Here is a 19,379-nt window from a genome sequence, read left to right on the forward strand (position 1 = left end):
CTTCCACTTTATCAAGAAACCCTTTTTCCATGATAAACTTTCTATCTAGCAACTGAATAAGAACCGACGCCTTTTATAATGAAATGAAATGCCATGACATGTAATCAAAATAAACCACGAAAAGTCAGTATCATATAAACATAGAATATAATCAAAAAATAGTGAAAACACCTATTCAGGTATCTACTAGGGTTTAGTGTAGCTTTACCTAGGGTGGATTCCTAAGGTTCACTATATGAGGTTCGGCTTCAAAGGTAAGGTACCCGAACCAGCAGATTCCTCGATCTTCACCCAGCAGATTCCTCGATCTTCACAACAAGCTTTTCATTTTATTTTTTGATTAATGAGCAATTCTCGATTGTTAGATTTAACGAAGAAAATTGGAACCCAATACGTTAGGGCTCAATTTCTTTGAAAATCCTAAATACGAGTATTATCTCAATTTAAAAAATTTTAAAATCGAGTAAAAAAATGATGTAATGCTACATTAAGTGTAAAATACAATAATAAATACAACAATGGCATAGAAATAAACGAAATTAATGTACATAAAAAACAACGACATGTAAAGTATCAAATGAACAAAATATAAATGAAAACATAAATCAATAAGCAAATGAAGGAAATAAACAAAAAAATATAAAGAGAAAAAAAGGTACAAAATATATACATGAAATTATAAAGAATAAAAGACATATACATGAGTTTACATATAAAATTTTAGACTATAGAATTTATAACAAAATATATATAATGCATTTATGAAAATAAAGAAAAATATATAAATATACATATATATTATAACATATGTGTTGAAAATATAAGTTTGTATTTAAGCAAATAAAAAACATAGACATGAGTGTATATATATAAAAATATTCATTAGAAAAATATATAAATACATACATGTACATATATACAAAAGTAAAAAAAAATTGAAACTAAATATAAAAGTATATATATGTATATAAAAGTTAGGAAGTAAAATAAAAACAAAAACATATGTATAATATATATATAAGCATACGTATGCTATATATAAAACAATATATATTACATAAAAACGATGCATGTGCATGAAATAAAATAATAATAATATATAATAATGATACAAGATTAATGATGCCACATAATAGTATTAATAATATTAAAATAATTAATTTAATAAAAAAATAAAAATAATAAATAGAGGATTAAATAGCATCAATAATCAAAGACCAATGAATTTAAAACAAAGAGTATAAAAAAATATAAAGCCAAATAAAATGTAAACAAATTTGAAAATAATGAATTTGAAAATGAATAATAAGGGAAAAAGAGATTTGAAATCAACAATATACAAATCAATAAATAAATTATACACAAATGAACAAAATAAGAACGCAAGAGAGAGAGAAATTTGAGTAAATACTCTTAAGAATTATTATTACTCCCCACTTCCCGCCCTACAATGAAGGAAGAGGCCTCTATTTATAGTTGAGCCTCCCCAAATTCAACAGTACAGATCAATTACATCAACGGCTAAGATTAAAGGGTATCTACAAATTAAATCTTTAAGATTACAAAATCATATTTTCTAAGATTACATATCATATCTAAGATTGCATATATCAAATCTAAGATTGCATATCATATCTAAGATTGCATATCCTTGAAGATTATGTTTCCATAAACTTGTAGATGGACCTTCAACCTTTTCAAGTAATGGGCCATTCCGATCGGGCCAAATAATATAATTTTGGATTTTGTTTTATTATTTTGGGTTTATTGTTTTTTTATGAGCCCAAGCTAAATTGGCCTATTACAAACGCAAGGGTAGAGCCAAAAAAAATTTAAGGGGGCGGAATAAAATTGTATATTTTTACAATAGCAAAAATAAAATTTCATCATTTTAATAATTTATATATTTATAATTTTTAAAGGATTAAATCATTTTTCCTCATTCTTGAGGAGCCAAAGTATAATTTTTTCATATACTAATTTAAATTTTTAAATTATAAAAAAACTAAAAATAAAAATTTTAATTTTAGGGGCGGCCACATACACGTATTATTTCATAAAATATTGTAATAAGGTATAAAATGAAGCAAGGTTTGATGATTTAATTGGAGTTCAGTTTTGCAAGATGAGCAAAATGATGTTATGTTAGAGCAAGATAAGATCTATCGTTTGGCGGATTAGTTGAATAACAGAATGGGTTTTTAATATATGTCCAAAAAAGGCACTGGCTTTAGTCATATTTTATTTATTAAATATCTAAAAGTCTGTCTTACTCAAAAAGGACATTAGTTATCTCTATCTAAAAATTATATTTTGTACATTCTTTTTAAAATTATTCACAAAAAGAACTAACCCATCTTCATTTGTCGGGTTTTTTTTTAAATACAACAACATTCTTGGTATTTAAAATTAATTATATATCAGAAGTAGGAATAGAAAAAGTAACAAATTTCATGCTGAATTCATTTTCTAACTAATAAAAGCTCTCCTCAAAATAAACAAGAAAATTCAAAAGAAATCAACCTGGTATTCTTTTTGGTTTAATCTTCAAACCCTGTTTTTTTCCACACAGCATTCCTCACGCAACGCAAGTCTCTTCCTTTCAAAGTCCTTCCAATTCCGTCCTGAACTGAAAACGAAGCCCCTCTTCTCCTCGCCAAGTACTCATGTGGAGGGACCCTTCCGTCTCCGTCGCCGCCGTCTTCATCATCCTCACAACCATGTTCCCTGTCCTCGGCTTTAAGAATCTTGGACCAGTCGGGGGTGTTGATTGGCAATGAAGCTGGGACAGCCATTTTGGGTGTCTTATGACTTTCCACCTTTCTCGAAAGTTTCTTAGACCAAGCTCTTAAACTCGGCAATGGCTTCTTCCCTTCCTGGATATTCGTTGTGGGTTCATTGGAATTATTGTTATTCCATACATCTGCTTCATCGAACTCGAAAACGTCGTTTTGGTTGATGATGACATCATTTCCATCGTCGGCTGGGTATATATAGCTTGGTTTTGACCCGAAAAGGAGCTTCCTTGACGCCATGGATGAAAAGGGTTTGCTTTCTACAAGAAGAAGAAGGAGAAGAAAATGATTCGTTTGTAATAGTTGTTGATTGTGTTAGATTGAATTTTTATAGTGGCGTAGTGGATAAGTTCTCCATTTTACAAGTAAATCAAAATTACTATACAAAGAGGGAAATTTTGTACCATGCTTGCATCCCCAACAGCAATCCATGGGGATCATCCACTATGATCATGAATGGATGGTGTGATAATCAAACCTCAATTGGGAAGTTTCCAATTTCATTATTAAGTCAAAGACTTCATATCCATTATTAAATGGTTTTGTTATTAAGAAGAAAAAAAACACATGACTTGTTACCTTATTAGAATTAGAATAATTATTGCACCTTAAACATTTAAATAAATATGCGAGATGCATGCATTTTCAATTTAAAATTTGGATTCCTATTATTTTTAAATCAAATAAATAAGTCTAAAACTTATTATTAACCAATTTAGATTTGTCTTCACATGGTATTTTTACATTTAAGGTTAAAATATATTCAAGTTCATTAATCTATATTTTGGTCACTTACACTATGTTTGGTTGGGTGTATTGGATTAGCCAATACACCCCTAATCCGTGGGCCCCACTTAAGCCCCTCTTAAGCAGGTGTTTGGTTCAATGTATTGCCTAATACACCCCTAATACGTTACGCCCCTAATCCCCAAAATTCTCTGTTTTCTAATCCCTGGCTTCTCCTCAGTTTACATCCGTTTTATTTTTCACGCCCTAATTTGCCCTCTGTTTCCTGGGTCTGTCTCTCTTTATCTCCTTCATTGCTTGCTTCGCCTTCGGCCAGTAGCCCCAATTTCTTGTCGAGCATGCCATAGAGAAAGGCAAGAAGAGAGCTGCTTCTGTTTTTCTTTCTTTGTTTTCTGTAACAGACCCAGAAGTTTTAACCCAGAAGCCCCAAATTCTTCTCCTTTCTTTCTTTGTTTTCTGTAACAGACCCAGAAGCTTTAGATTGACGAGGTTGTCGGAAGCTGAAGATGCAACAACTCCCTCTCAAGCTTTAATCGAAGAAGGCAGAGAGTTACCTCTTCCTCTTCTCTCTATCTGATGAGGGCATTTTCCCGCCAATGCAATCCCGCCACACCATGCCCTCTGCTCAATCTTTTGATGTTGTTTAGTGAAAAAGAGAAACATTTCCACCATTTAGGTTTAAGTAATTCCTCACTTAATTGGAGTCGCCATCTTTTGATGCAGGTAAACATTTTAATTTGATTAACTAAATTTCCCAAAGCCAAATTTATGAGAATTTAAACGAGGGAGGAAAGTTATGGAATTTCTTATTTTTATATCGCAGAGGTCTCAAGTTACTTCCTTGTTCGGAGCGGATGCTCTTTGGAGAAAAGGGTATACCGGTGCTAAAGTCAAAATGGCTATTTTCGACACTAGAATACGTGCTGATCATCCTCACTTCCGAAACATTAAGGTACATCATTAGTGGGAAAATGAAGTTAGTTGAACTTTTGTTGGTGTGAAATTATTTTCTTATTGAAAATAACTTGTTGGTCTTCAATAGGGAGTTCTGATAATCACTCTTGCGAGTAAATTTTTCAGGAACGAACTAATTGGACCAATGAGGATACTTTGAATGATAACCTTGGACATGGGACCTTTGTGGCTGGTGTTATTGCTGGTGAGGACGCAGAATGTCTTGGCTTTGCACCAGATACTGAAATTTATGCTTTCCGTGTTTTTACTGATGCACAGGTAACACAAGTTGGTGTTGGATATTTTGTTTTTTTTTTTGTATTTTGATTGGATGTTGCACCAGGCCTTTGCAAATCTCACCCTTTTTGTTGTTGGTTTCCTTTATATTTGATCCATTTGAAAATTCCTAGCATGCACTACAGAAGTTAGAAGCTCTTTTGAACTGTTCATTACTATAATTAGAAGATATATATCATACAGTATATCCATCAACCTAAGGACTTTCCCTTTAACATTTGTTATTCTATAAAATTTGGCTGGATTATGAGAATTTTGCTCTCAGCTTATTGCAGGTATCATATACATCTTGGTTCCTTGATGCTTTCAACTATGCTATTGCAATCAACATGGATGTGCTAAACTTGAGCATAGGTGGACCTGATTACTTGGATCTCCCATTTGTAGAGAAGGTATGATTCTCATGGCCTGTGGTTTATTGGTGTTCATTTGTCAAGCATCATTAATAATTTTGTTTCAAAACTGCAAAATTGTCTAAGTTTGGTTGTAGTGGCATGTGGAAATGCTTCAATCATAATGCATTCACTTGCTTCCCACAGGTTTTTTGGCCTCTCTTAAATCCCATGAACATGCTATGATCATTCAAATTCATGAGTTGACTTCCTCTTTCAATATTTTGCATTTTGAAGAAGTTTGCTTGTTTTCTTTGGACATTTATTTCCAAATATGGAAGGATTAGCCAGTGAAGTTACCCACTCTGCTGTTGAAACTTCCACATTCAGTTTTGCATGCTTATCCTTACATACAATGGAGCTGAACGTTTTTGGTTAATGCTTGCTGCTTTATGGTTCTCCAGGTTTGGGAAATAACAGCCAATAATATTATTATGGTGTCAGCCATTGGAAATGATGGGCCATTGTATGGCACTTTAAACAACCCAGCAGACCAAAGTGATGTTATTGGTGTTGGTGGAATCGATTATAGCGATCACATAGCCTCATTTTCATCACGTGGCATGAGTACTTGGGAGATTCCTCATGGGTAGTGTATTGCTCTATTCTACGATATTAACTGTTCTTCACTTTGTTCAAAACATGCTCTTCTAGCCCATAATCATTTTCATTTTAAGAAAAAAAAAAGGCTAGGACGCCTCTCCTGGAAAGTTTATTTTGGTTGGGGGTGTAATGGTGACAGTGAAACTTAAAATATATTTAATTTTGGAGTAGTCACTTATTAATTTAACTACTATACTATACTTTTTCTTTAAAGGTATTGAGGTCTTGTTATCGGCCCTTTCTTTTTAGTGTTGATCGTATGAAGGCTTTAAATTATTTTCAATTTCATATACTTTATGATATTCCATGTGTAACTCCCTTATTAAGCAAGCTTTATTGTCCTGGTCATGAATATTAAACTTGTTTGATTATCTTTGCAGTTATGGTCGTGTCAAACCAGATGTTGTGGCATATGGGCGGGAAATTATGGGATCCAAGATCAGTACTGGTTGTAAACAATTATCAGGCACTAGTGTGGCAAGTCCTGTGGTTGCGGGTGTTGTATGCCTGCTTGTTAGTATCATTCCTGAGAACAGAAGAAAGGAGATTCCCGATCATCCAACTCAAATGATCGTTTTCTTTAGTTTACCTTCTGTTGCCCGATTGGAATGGGTCAGAAGATTTCTTTCTCACCATTAAAAATCAATGTTCAAACTTTTTGATGTTGTAAAACTATATAACATATGGATTATGATGTACAATTTCATTTTCATCTAACTTTTTCTTAATATAAGTTAATTATGTTTATGCAGAATATAATTCTCAAGTTATATATTGATTTTAGTAAATTCATATAAGAACAATTTATTATTGAGAATTTTATGAAATTATATATCACTATTAAATTATATTTAATATTAATTATTTTAAATTGTATAAATTCATATAAGAAAATTTATTATCAAGTATTTTATGAAATTTAATATTAATTATTAAATTATATGTAATAATTATTATTTTAGATTATACAAATTCATAAATATAATTTATTAGTTATAATTATTTTAAATTATTTTAAATCATATATTATAATTAAAATATATTTAATATTAATTATTTCAAATTTTCATTTATAGTATCATATATTATGATTTGAGTAAATTCATATAAGAATATTAATTATTAAGAATTTTATTAAATTATATATTTTAATTAAAATATATTTAATAATAATTATGTTAATTTATATTTTACAGTATCATATATTATGATTTCAGTAAATTAATATAAGAATATTAATTATTAAGAATTTTATTAAATTATATATTTTAATTAAAATATATTTAATAATAATTATGTTTAAATATGATTAAATTATTTATTATTGATAATAAAAATCTTATTATAATTTAAATAACAATAACAATAATCATTTACCAAAACAAATTTATGCTAAGGGTATTCTAGTCATTTTAGTTTTTTCTATTATGCTATTACAACTCTATTCCATTCAACCAAACACAAGATTACTATTACGCCTCTATTCCATTACATTCAACCAAACAGTGGATTAGCTATTACACCTCTAATCCAATACACCTCTAATCCCAATACACCTCTAATCCAATACGCCTCTAATCCAATACAGCGAACCAAACGTGCCCTTAATTTCAAAAAATTACAAAATAGATATTGTATGTGGGAGAATACCTCTTATTTTGACCAAGTTTTTATTTTGGCTTTTATTATCTCAGTTAAACTCTATTTTTAGTTTCTCACTTAAACTTTGATTAACCTAGAGTTGTTGTACTCATATATGTTATGAATTTTCAGCCTATAAATAGGCCTTAGTTAGTCTAGGTTTTACACAACAAAATATTTAGATTGAGAGAATTTTGTTCTTTATTTTAAAGGGTTTTTTCTTGTGGGGTTTTGGGTTTTTCTTTTAATTATCTCCATCTTTTGTACTCTCCTTTATTATAGTGAAATCTCCTTTTGCCCGAGGTTTTTTATCCTCTTTTGAGGAGTTTTTCCACGAAAAATTTACGTGTTCAATCTTTTTAATTCTTATTTTATTCATTTTTTTTATATTTAATTGGTTTTATCCCCTACAAATTGGAATTGGAGATAGTTTAGTTTCTACAATCAACATGTTTAGAGATGGCAGCGTCAAGGTTCGATATTGAGAAGTTTGACGGAATTGAAAATTTCAATTTGTGGTAAGTTCAGATAACGGTAATACTGGTTCAAAACGGTTTGAAAAAAGTCATTATAGCGAAGAAGCTTGTAGATATAGATCAATCAAAATGGTAAGAGCTCAATGAGAAAGCTTTATCCGCTATTCAATTGTGCCTCACGAATAATGTGTTACAAGAGGTTTTGTTGAAGAAAACAACATTTGCATTATGGAAGGAACTAGAAGCCTTATATGTGACAAAATATCTGGCCAACATGTTAGTATTAAAACAACGTCTTTACACGTCCAGAATGACCAAATGTGAGTCCATTAGAACTCATATTAGTGAGTTTGTTATCCTTCTTAATGACTTAAAAAATCTCGAAGCAGAGATTAGTGACAAGGATCAAGCTATGTTGTTGTTATGCTCTTTGCCCTCTTCTTATAAAACTTTCAAGGAAACTCTAATTTATAGGAGAGATCATCTCTCGTTCAAGGATGTGAAAGGGAATCTTCTGAGCAAGGATAAACTCAAAAACGATTAGGCCCAAATAAAAATTTAGACGAGCAAGTCTTAGTTCTAGTTACAAAAGGCAGACAACAAACCAGAAAGACAAATCGAAACAAGTCTAAAGCAAGGTCCAAATCTAGAAATTGTGACAAATATTGTGGCTATTGTAAAAAGGTGGGTCACATTAAGGCAGGATGTTGGAAACTTCAAAATAAAATCAAAAGGGATGTCAAAAACGACGAGAAAGATAAGCAGAAAGTCGAAGTTGCTTATGCTAGTGTAGCCGAGGACAGTGGTGATAATTTCTTGTTGGTGTCAATGAGTAAAAGCTCTCATCTTACTTCCGAATAGACCTTAGATTTAGGGTACTCCTATCACATGTGCCCCAACAGGGACTGGTTCTCCACATACAGTTCAGTTGAATGTAGAGTTGTGATGATGGGGAATAACTCTCCATGTAAAATATCCAGGATTGGAATAATACAAAGTAGGATGCAAGAAGGACCGTTATGTGGCTTATGCTCTAAATGTTCTACTAAATTTAGCTAGGGAAAGCTCAAACTAATGGTCGTTAAATACGTCTTTCTGGGATGTCTGCCGGTACAAAAGGTTTTAAATTGTGGTGATTGAAATTCGGTTAAATAATTGTTAGCAGAGTTGTTACGTTTGATGAATCTGTCATGTTTTGATTAGAAAATAGAACTTTTACTTTTAAAGACACAATAAATCAGAGTGTCTCGAGCAAGGTAGAGTCAAAAGCCAAAACAATGGGCGACATCCCAACGAGCAAATGTCCAACATCACAATGACGCGATGAAAAGAGGTATTGTCCCGACGAAGAGTCACATGACATCACAACAACACAAAAAAATTCTAATTCTTGCATGTTTGAAGCCATTTCAGATCTGTTTAGAGCTCCATCTGATCCTCAGCTATCCTCACCATCTTAGTTAACTAATTATAAATTGGCTCATGACAGGAAAAGACGAGAAATCTAACCACCACAGAAATATTATGAAGAAAACCTAGTGGCTTATGCTCTAAGTGTTGTCGAGAGTATTGGTTCAACTGATCCTTCATGTTATTATGAGGCAATTCAAGCTTCTGATTCTAGCAAATAACTCGTTGCAATGGAAGAGGAGATGGATTCGCTTCAAAAGAATGAGACTTTGAAGCTAGTTAAACCACCTATCAATAAAAGAATCGTTGGTTGCAAATAAGTGTTTGAAAAGAAAGAAGGTTCAGGTCCTAATGACACTAGGTACAAGGAAAGACTGATTGCAAAAGGCTATAGTCAAGTGGAAGGAGTTGATTTTCATGATGTTTTCTCTCCCATTGTGAAACATATGTCTATTCGGGTGCTTTTGACTCTTGTTGCATCAAATAATCTTGAGTTAGAGCAGTTAGATATAAAGACTGCTCTCTTTCACAGTGACCTTGAGGATGACATCTATATGCAACAACTGAAAGGCTTCAAATTTGAAGGTAAAGAAGATCATGTTTGTCTCTTACAAAAGTCCTTGTATGGTTTGAAGCAGTCTCCTCAAGAGTGGTATAAAAAGTTCATTCATGTTGAGTATTGGTTTTTCTTGAAGTAAGTATGGCAGTTGTGTTTATCTACAATGTCTTGATGATGGTTATTTTATATATTTGTTGCTTTAAGTTGATGATATGTTAATTGCGACTAAGAATCCATTTGAAATTGATCATCTTAAAATCATGCTTAACTCTAAGTTTGAGATGAAGGATTTAGGTGCAGCAAAGAAAATTTTGGGATGGAAATTTTGAGAGATAGACATTCCGGGAAATTATTTTTATCGCAACAAAGGTACATCAAGAAGATCTTTAAGCGATTTGAGATGCAAGATACAAAATCGGTAAGTACTTTTAGTTGCACACTTTAAACTCTCAATTTCATATTCCCGACAGAATGAAAAAGATGAAAGGCACATGTCAAAAGTACCTTATTCAAGCACGGTTGGAAGTTTGATGTATGCAATGATATGCACTTGTCCAAATATTTCACATATTGTTAGTGTTGTTAACTGATACATGGCAAATCCTGGTAAGTTACACTAGCATGTAATTAAGTGGATTTTCATATATTTACGGGGTACTTCTAACATGTGCTTAGAGTTTGGAGGAATTCAAAAGGGTCTAGTCGGATATGTTGATTCTGATTATGTAGGAGACTTAGATCAAATAAGGTCTTTCACAAGTTACCTATTTGCTTTTGGGAATTGTGCCATTAGTTGGAAAGTGACACTTCAAGCTACTGTGGCTTTGTCGACTATTGAAGCAAAATACATGGCAATTACAAAAGCAGTAAAAGAAGCAATTTGGTTAAGGGGCCTGTTCAGTAATTTAGTAAGCGAAAAGGGGACAACTATCATATATTGTGATAGTCAAAGTGTCATGCATCTCACCAAAGATAAAATGCATCATGAGAGAACGAAGCACATAGGCATTCATTATTATTTTTTTCTAGAGGTGATCATTCAAGGGGATGTTCAGATTCTTAAAATTGGCACAGAATACAATTTGACCGACATGTTGACGAAGAGTCGTCAGTTTCAAAGTTCGAGCTTTGCTTGGACTTGGTAAGTATCCGACGAAGAATCAATTAAGCCCACAACAGGGCTCGGTAAGGGAGTTGGTTCAAATACGAGTCAAGGTGGAGATTTGTGAGAGAATGCTTATATGTTGATCAAAATTTTATTTTGGCTTTTCTTCTCCCAGTTAAATTATGTTTTTAGTTTCCCACTTAAACTATTATTAACCTAGAGTTGTTGTAGTCATGTATACTACAAATTTTTAGCATATAAATAGACTTTAGTTACTCACAACAACATATCTAGACTGAGAGAATTTTGTTCTTTGTTTTGAAGGTTTTTTCTTGTGGGGCTTCTGGTTCTTCTTTCAATTCTCTCCATCTTTTGTACTCTCCTTTATTATAGTGAAATCTCCTTTTGCATGTGGTTTTTTATCCTCCTTTGAGGAGTTTTTCCACGTAAAATTTATGTGTACAATCTTTTCAATTCTTATTTTCTTCACTTTATTCGTTGTTTAATCAAGTTTATCCCCTACATTGTACTATTCGAAAGTTTTCATTTAAGTCACTGAATTGTTAAAATCGATGTTGTATAGCCTTCTTTGTTCGCATCACTTATACTAATTAAAATCTCTCATTCCCCTTCTCTTCTTCAGCTTAGTTTTTTTTATGAAACATCTTTGAACATCATGAATCTGCGAACAAAAATTCAAATAGCTTTCTTCTCTAATCTTTAACATTGATTGTTAGATTGACTTCAATATAAGGTACGTTATTCTACTTATTGATGGGCATTGATCCACCATATCGATCGCTGAATTGTAGCTTGGAGCTTGCTAATCGAACTTTTAAAGGAAAAACATAACAACACAGTAACTTAAAGAAAAACTTTCGCATAGTTCAATGACTTAAAATAAAAACTTACGTATAGTTAAGGGACTATTTTAAAACTTTTTAAAACTTAATTAGCAACACGTAAACTTACTAATAGTTTAATCATCATCCAACCAAATTATTAAGCTTTATTTTTTTCCTCGAATAATTTTCAGAATCCATTATCTCACATCAACTTAATTTATTCAAAAAGAAAATAAAGAAATAGATGTAAAGTTATTTTAATAATAATTAAAGGCTTAAAAAATTTATCGAAAATGACATGATATATAAACTCTAAATCCCACCAACAACTCTTGGCATAGAGCGAAGCTTAAAATAGTTAGTCTTGAATTTCATTATTAGATTATGAGTTTTATAATTACTTAGACTATATATTGTTTTAGTTTTTTTATTTATGAAAAGTTATATTCTGTTTATACTTAAAATACAGTAATTAAAGAAAATCTATTTCCGAACTTTGAGCGCACGAAATAAGACGTAAGATTAATGTTATTTAAATTAAAAATGGAATGAGTCCAAAAAGTCAATTTGCTGTTAAGAAACGCGCTTTGGAGTAGACTTTGAGAGTCAAGACCCATCACAGATCACAACGTACACGTCTTGTTCGATCCTCATGACACACAACAACAACCGAATTTGTAATATATTTAAATTATAATTTGCCTTTTTTTAATTCAAAAATTAAATTCCTACAATAATTTTTAAAGTTAACAAAATTTAATTTTCACAATACATTCTTAAAAGTAAAAGGCATATGGAGCACTTTCCAAAAGTAGGACGGATTTGAACTCTTCTTAAAGTCACAAATTACTTTTTAAAATAAAATATATATGAACAACTTAAAATAAGTTTATGTTAGTAATTTATAACTTAAACAAAAATTTCAATCTCGAATTGAATCGAGTTTTAACAAATAAAAATGAATATAATGATTGAACTTGATCTAAACACCTCTATTTGAACATTAACACTATGGTCATTTCATTTTATCCCTATTTTATTTGATTCATTGAATTCTCTAAACGTTGAATGATTGATTCCTACTCTTTTACTTAAAATCGTTGAATAGCCATTCGGTAGAGGGGGTGTTGAATGGCTATTCCAGCCTCTTCCTCGAATGACATCCTTTTCTTCCTCAAATACTTTTTTTAAGCCTTGAAATCAAATAATCATAAAACTTGAAATCATTCAACACAACAACAAAGTAAATTGTAAAAATAAAGAGAGAAAGAAAGCAACAACAACGATCTTATAATTCTAGGCATTTGAAAATTGTATACAAAGAAAATTGCATGATGACTGCACTGATTTTGGGTATCTTTCTTCTTAGTGATAAGCATGAGTTTTGGTACTTAATTTTTAACTTAGGAAAAGAGGAAAAGAGAGGAGAGAGAATCACATATTAGAAAATTGACTGTTGAAGCGGTGGAAGACGGTGTAATGTGGGTGGAAACTTTAAAATGTTTTTGTAGATTTATAGTGTTAGAGGTGGATTTAGAGAAAATTAACATGAGAATTGAAAAGAGGTGGTTGATATAATCCAAATATGAAATTTTTGAGTAAGAAACAATGGCGGTCGATGGTTGATGCAGTGGTGAACTGTGGTTTCTGGAAAACATGATGAAGTAACAGTTTTGTAGATATACAAATTAAGTTATACAAATTACAGCTCCGCTCTTTCACCCTTCGAGATCGTAACGCTCATCGCCGTCAACAGCCATGCCTCCATAGTTCGACCCGACCCAAGTCATCGATGTTTTGGTTCGAGTGACCGGCGGTAAGGTCGGAGCTGCCAGTTCCCTAGCACCCAAAATCAATCCTTGGGGTCTTTCCCCGAGACATTGCCAAAGAAACCGCAAAGGACTACTGGAAGGGTTTACGTGTCACCGTCAAGCCAAAGTGACGGTGGTCCCCTCCGCTGCCGCGTTGGTCGTTAAGGCACTGAAAGAGCCAGACAGGGATCGTAAGAAGACAAAGAACATAAAGCATAATGGGAATATCAGCCTGGATTTGAGAGGAACGGCGGGAACTTGCGTTTCTGCTGGGTGTAGGGTTGATGGGAAAGACCCTAAAGATGGGCAGCAGGAAATTTCTGAGGGGGAAGTTGATGTTCCCTTGGAAAAAAAGAAGGTTCTTTTTTGGGATTATATATAAATATTGGGAATGTTGTATTGCAGTTAATACGCTTCCCTGTTTACTAAATGGATGAATGTAAGGGTTTTAGTTTTGTGGTGACTGATGTTGAAAGAATGGTTTGGGTGTGGTCCGATATTTCAACTTACGTTATTTGATTGGGGTATTAGATATGTGTGGAATCGATGTTCATCATTTCTATTAAGGAATCCTTTATTATGGCATAATTTCTATTAAGGAATGGCTAATTTTTGTTGCTCTTCTTTTTTTCATTCTTGACTTTGTATTTTAGTTTAAGGGATAAAATTAAAGATGAGATTTTAATTTTTCTTTTATAATTTTTTATGAGGATAAATATTTGAGTGAAGAAGAGGAGAATTTTGGTGTTGAAAAACCATGATAATGAAGATTTTTTAAAATTTTTGGGTTGAAAAGATTTAATTATTTCATATATGTATATATAGAGAGTTGGTATACAATTTCCTAAAATTTCTTTCTATTTTGATAATTTATATTTAGTTTTGGGTTTTTATATATTTATGTCTGTTTTCATACAACTTTTTTTGAAAGTCTGTTTTTATAAATTAAAGTTTATATATTTATTGGGTTACGGTAATTCTAGTTTTTTTTTTTCAAAAAATTGTTAAAAAGTTGGACCAAAAACCGTAACGAATTATTACTTTTAAGTAAAAGTAAAAGTAAAAAAGAAATGTAAAAATGAGTATACTTCTCCACTTATATTGAATGAAAGCAGTCAAATGGATGGAAATGGCTCCGGCTCCTTTCATTTTCCCCCAAAAGTCTTCACATTCTCCAATCCATTGTTGAAGGCGCAGCTGATGCAAATGCATAATCCCAGGATTCTTCTATAATATATACATTTTAAGCAGCTAAGGAATGTTGCATTGCCTTTTGCCAGACCAATAATGGTTCCATTGTGTTAGTAAAATGGATGTAACATAAACTTACATTCATCTATCTCAAACTTAAAGAATCACCTTGATTAAAGGGAACACCTCATCTAATACTAATCAGGATCATAATGTCATGTCTTTTATAAACACTTGTCTCTTGCATGTTTAACAAATAGTCATCATCAAATTACATTAAAACACACTTAAATGAAAGATTTCATGACAATACAATAATCTCTCAAATCACATCCAAGTATACTTGCATAAAGCACCATTACATCCAATTTCCTTTAACAAGTAATCAATCACAAGGACTCACATTAATATATTGATTATATAAGCTCTCTCAACTGCTCAAATGATACCAATACACTACTTTACATATCAAAACTCTCGTAGAAAATCCTCCATTCCTTTTTAAACACACCAAAATCACTATAAACCACTCTCAATATTATCGTGTAATTCAAAAGAATTACAAATGTAAAACTGTTTGTAATAAACCATGCAAAAGGGGGTATGGGTGAAATCAATTTTGAGTAATAGGAATGCAAAAATAAATACATAAATTAATAAAAACCGAACAAAAATAAATGAAGCAGGAGGTTAAATCCCATCCAAGCAATGGGAAGGTAGGTATAGTTGGTATGTGCAATTGACAAGTGTTGCCCCATGCTTTAGGCAAGTGCTATACTTCATCTTCCACATTTTCCACATGGCTTTAGCTTAAAGGGGAGGCAACTTCCCCCCCCCCCCAATTTTCCATTGTCTTTCTTGGTATTCCCTTCTTATAAAAACCCATCCACTGCCCGATCCCCATCTATCAACCCACTTCCAGGTTACATCCAGCAAGGTAGCTCTACTATAGTCTTTGCAGAACAGGTGTGAAAGCAAAAGCTTCTGTTATTCAGCAATGGGAAAGGAGATGAGGCATTTGAGTTCATGGGTTGAAGTTGCACCTCCTCTTCTCATTTCTCCCCTCAGGAACAGAACATCTAATTCTCCAGTGTTGGAGACCATCACCGAAGATGAAGCTGAGGACTCCAATGACGACTAGCATTCCTCACCCATCCATATTTAGGACTGAAATCCCCCCTCCCCCCTTTTTGCTATAAATTGTAATCTTGGGAAGTTAATGGAATGTTCCAGTTTTGTTACAGTTCAATGTTTTTTTTTCCTCTTAATTCATTGTCACTTAGCAGGATTGTTCATCAAAGGAAAAATGTATTTTGCCGACACAAAAAAGATGATCCTCATACTTGCATTAAAATATTGTTCCTTTTAAAACTATGCTTTGCTACCATTCTTACGGTGGGGAAAAATTAAGTCCACCTTGGGCAAAAGGTGGTTGATTAAAATTAAAAGTCAAGAACAAGGAAGGCTTGAGATTATGAATTTGACTACTAAAGTAGGAAACTATAGAAATTACTTTTCAATGCTTAAAATTTGAACTTAGCAAAAAGAATAAGTGTTTTAAATTTTAGACGATTTGCTGAAGGAGTTTTAATTCAGGTGGTAATGTGTATTATCTGAGATATAAATAATAAAACGAGTTGCATAAAAATATATTGAAAAATGAGTTTATTTTTCTTTTTATAGTAAATAGAAAATACACGCTTAAAAACTAGGAATCTATGGGATAGAGGTCTCTTCACGCAGTGAATTATTGACATCCCTCTTGCAATCTCGTCGTAATATATTGCGGTCGATATGTGAGAATGTATTACGATGTTATTTTCTTAGTCTTTCAAAATATATCGGAGTTTTATTTTTCAATTCTTAATGCATCATTCATGTATTAATCGGACTTCTATAATATTACTAATTGTTGTGAAATTATTTTAAACAATATCTATTAATATTGCATTATCACAATTAATCTTTATATGAATTTCTAAATATACTTTAATCATAAAAATTAATCTTTCAGTTGGATAATAAATAAGATTCAAAATTTGTATTAAAATTAATAAAAGATTTACACCAATTACCAAAATAATTACTAGGCAGTCATTCAAATCATTATATGTAAAATGATAAAAAAAATTATTATTATTAACAAAAATTAGAAAAATATACATTAAAAAAATCGGCAATGCAATTAGGAAAATATTGTGGCCGTATTGTGCTGTAAACTGAGTGCAAGTGATGAAAAACAGTAGAGGACAACCGACCAATCATCAAAGCGGAGACGGCATCATAACTTATGTATCGACACGTGGGTAAAGGAAAGCCTTAAGTGTTATTATATCTCTTTCTATTTCAAGGAGTTTGGTCCATGCGATGTGATTAGAGAGCATTATTTTATGATTGGTACAACGTGACTGGACAAGAGTGGTTGAAAGGATCAACGGCGGTGCTTGGTGGGTCCGGCCTTGAAATGGACGGTTGTAGTGCCTACCGCATTTTAAGTGTTTAGTCGGTACGCCTTTTTGGATCACGCCCGACACACCATTTCCATCTCTCCATTACATTAATGACACGCGGCGAATTCTTACCCACTTATCATTTATTTTGTCTGGCCTTTTTAATTAAGTAAATATAAAAGAAAAAAGTAAAAACCAAAAATACTTAAATTATATTGTAGTTAGCTATAATACTAACCTATATTTGTTACAAGTTAAAGAGTTTTATTAGATAAGAATGTATATTCCAACATAAACAATAATAGTTGCCGTGTATAAATAAATGCATAATTAATGAAGCACATTAAAAATACCTAGTGGGCTTATCATTAATTTTAAGGAATATTGCCCCGAAGTAGTCCAGCAGCAAAGAGCCACCCTTGGTAGGGTCTGGTTTTCTGAAATGGGGCGGCAAAACAACTACGTTAAATCGACACCCACTCGACCACCGCACCCATATATACCCTTATTCCAAGGATTATCTTCAAAAACAAAGGCTGTAATCCAAGCTTCTATTCAGTTTTGTAAGAGCTATGGCTAAGGACATTGAGGTTGGTGGTGAGTTCCAGGCCAAGGACTACCATGATCCTCCACCCGCTCCATTGGTCGACGCTCAGGAGTTAGCCAAGTGGTCTTTTTACAGGGCTGTCATAGCTGAGTTCATTGCCACTCTCCTCTTTCTCTACATCACTGTCTTGACTGTGATCGGTTACAAGACCCAGACCGACCCTGCTAAGGGCGGTGAAGATTGTGGCGGCGTTGGCATTCTCGGCATTGCTTGGGCTTTTGGTGGCATGATCTTTATCCTTGTTTACTGCACTGCCGGTATCTCTGGTAAGTACGCAAAATGGGCTAATAACGGGATACGATTTAGCAAATGACTAACAACTTAGCTCAATATTGTAGGGGGACACATCAACCCAGCAGTAACCTTTGGACTTTTCTTGGCTAGGAAGGTGTCGTTGGTTCGAGCCATATTTTACATGGGTGCTCAGTGTTTGGGAGCCATATGTGGGTGTGGGCTGGTCAAGGCCTTCCAAAACTCGTACTACAACCAGTATGGAGGAGGAGCCAACAGCCTGGCTGAAGGATACAGCACTGGAACTGGTTTGGCGGCTGAAATCATCGGCACCTTTGTCCTTGTCTACACTGTTTTCTCTGCAACTGATCCCAAGAGGAATGCAAGAGACTCCCATATCCCTGTATGTCTCTAACTTTAACCTTATCACAAACGTAAATTGTATTCTATCAGTTATGAATTGTTGGGTATTGTTGTTTAAGGTCTTGGCACCACTTCCCATTGGGTTTGCTGTGTTCATGGTTCACTTAGCCACTATTCCCATCACCGGAACCGGTATCAACCCGGCTCGTAGTTTGGGGGCTGCTGTTATCTTCAACCAGGACAAGATATGGGATGACCATGTATGAACCTTTTGAGTTATACAACTTTTTTATTTTTGGCCCTTGTCTTATGACACCTTATAAAATTTTTGTTGTTTATTTGAAATGGATGCAGTGGATATTCTGGGTAGGACCTTTTATTGGAGCTGCCATTGCCGCAATCTATCACCAGTTTATATTGAGGGCATCCGGTGCTAAAGCTCTGGGATCCTTCAGGAGCAGCTCTGCCATGTAAAATCTGTTGAAGCAAGAACTGTGCAGCCATGAGTTCAAAGTAAAGGCTGGCATGCTTGGATGAATGAAATGAAGTTTTCTTCAGACCATTGAATTTGTAAAGAATAATCAAAGTGTAATGCTTCTTCTCTATGCATGTGGCACTTATTTTTAATGTGCCTCAAACTTTGCTTTATTTAAATGGAGTTCAGTTCCTTTTCCTTTTTCTTAAAAAAATATGGAAAATAGATTCGAGTTGTTTTAAAATTTATGTTCAACATCTAATCTCTTAATAGGTTTAGAAAACGTAAAGGATTAATCATTAAATCCACTCTCATAGATACCTGATACCTAAAGAATTTTATATGATAAGATAAATCTAAGTGATTTTAAACGCATGATAAGGAAACAAAATTATAATATTTTGCAAAACAACCTAAAGGAGTTAAT

The 19,379-nt window shown here is 32.9% G+C and overlaps 3 protein-coding genes and 1 pseudogene across 3 annotated transcripts; 3 read left to right on the forward strand and 1 right to left on the reverse strand.

The window, feature by feature from the left end:
* Positions 1-2,400: 2,400 nt before the first annotated feature.
* On the reverse strand, positions 2,401-3,298 carry LOC107899646 (uncharacterized). Its single transcript, XM_016825410.2, has one exon. The coding sequence runs from the start codon at positions 3,033-3,035 to the stop codon at positions 2,541-2,543; it is 495 nt and encodes a 164-aa protein (XP_016680899.1). The 5' UTR covers positions 3,036-3,298; the 3' UTR covers positions 2,401-2,540.
* Positions 3,299-4,259: 961 nt separating this feature from the next.
* On the forward strand, positions 4,260-10,013 carry LOC121216119 (subtilisin-like protease SBT6.1). Its single transcript, XM_041091421.1, has 7 exons — positions 4,260-4,265; positions 4,366-4,494; positions 4,623-4,775; positions 5,069-5,185; positions 5,590-5,774; positions 6,169-6,301; positions 9,648-10,013. Exons 1-7 carry the CDS (start codon positions 4,260-4,262, stop codon positions 10,011-10,013), a joined length of 1,089 nt encoding a protein of 362 aa, XP_040947355.1.
* A 3,569-nt stretch (positions 10,014-13,582) lies between these two features.
* On the forward strand, positions 13,583-14,189 carry LOC121216035 (60S ribosomal protein L12-2-like; annotated as a pseudogene).
* Positions 14,190-17,726: 3,537 nt separating this feature from the next.
* LOC107899648 (aquaporin PIP2-2-like) lies at positions 17,727-19,175 on the forward strand. Its single transcript, NM_001398851.1, has 4 exons — positions 17,727-18,149; positions 18,222-18,517; positions 18,597-18,737; positions 18,832-19,175. The coding sequence occupies exons 1-4, from the start codon at positions 17,849-17,851 to the stop codon at positions 18,949-18,951; spliced, it is 858 nt and encodes a 285-aa protein (NP_001385780.1). The 5' UTR covers positions 17,727-17,848; the 3' UTR covers positions 18,952-19,175.
* Positions 19,176-19,379: the final 204 nt, after the last annotated feature.

The sequence above is a fragment of the Gossypium hirsutum genome, chromosome D04, assembly GCF_007990345.1.
Source record: "Gossypium hirsutum isolate 1008001.06 chromosome D04, Gossypium_hirsutum_v2.1, whole genome shotgun sequence".
NCBI classification, from domain to species: Eukaryota; Viridiplantae; Streptophyta; class Magnoliopsida; order Malvales; family Malvaceae; genus Gossypium; species Gossypium hirsutum.

Excerpts from the sequence above, each read along its gene's own strand:
- LOC107899646 (XM_016825410.2), bottom strand. The coding sequence starts at position 3,035 with ATGGCGTCAAGGAAGCTCCTTTTCGGGTCAAAACCAAGCTATATATAC.
- LOC121216119 (XM_041091421.1), top strand. Across the intron at positions 4,776-5,068 it reads GTGTTTTTACTGATGCACAG|GTATCATATACATCTTGGTT; the intron begins GTAACACAAGTT and ends AGCTTATTGCAG. Across the intron at positions 6,302-9,647 it reads CGGGTGTTGTATGCCTGCTT|AAAGAAGGTTCAGGTCCTAA; the intron begins GTTAGTATCATT and ends GTGTTTGAAAAG.
- LOC107899648 (NM_001398851.1), top strand. The coding sequence starts at position 17,849 with ATGGCTAAGGACATTGAGGTTGGTGGTGAGTTCCAGGCCAAGGACTAC. Across the intron at positions 18,518-18,596 it reads CAAGAGACTCCCATATCCCT|GTCTTGGCACCACTTCCCAT; the intron begins GTATGTCTCTAA and ends TTGTTGTTTAAG. Across the intron at positions 18,738-18,831 it reads ACAAGATATGGGATGACCAT|TGGATATTCTGGGTAGGACC; the intron begins GTATGAACCTTT and ends AAATGGATGCAG.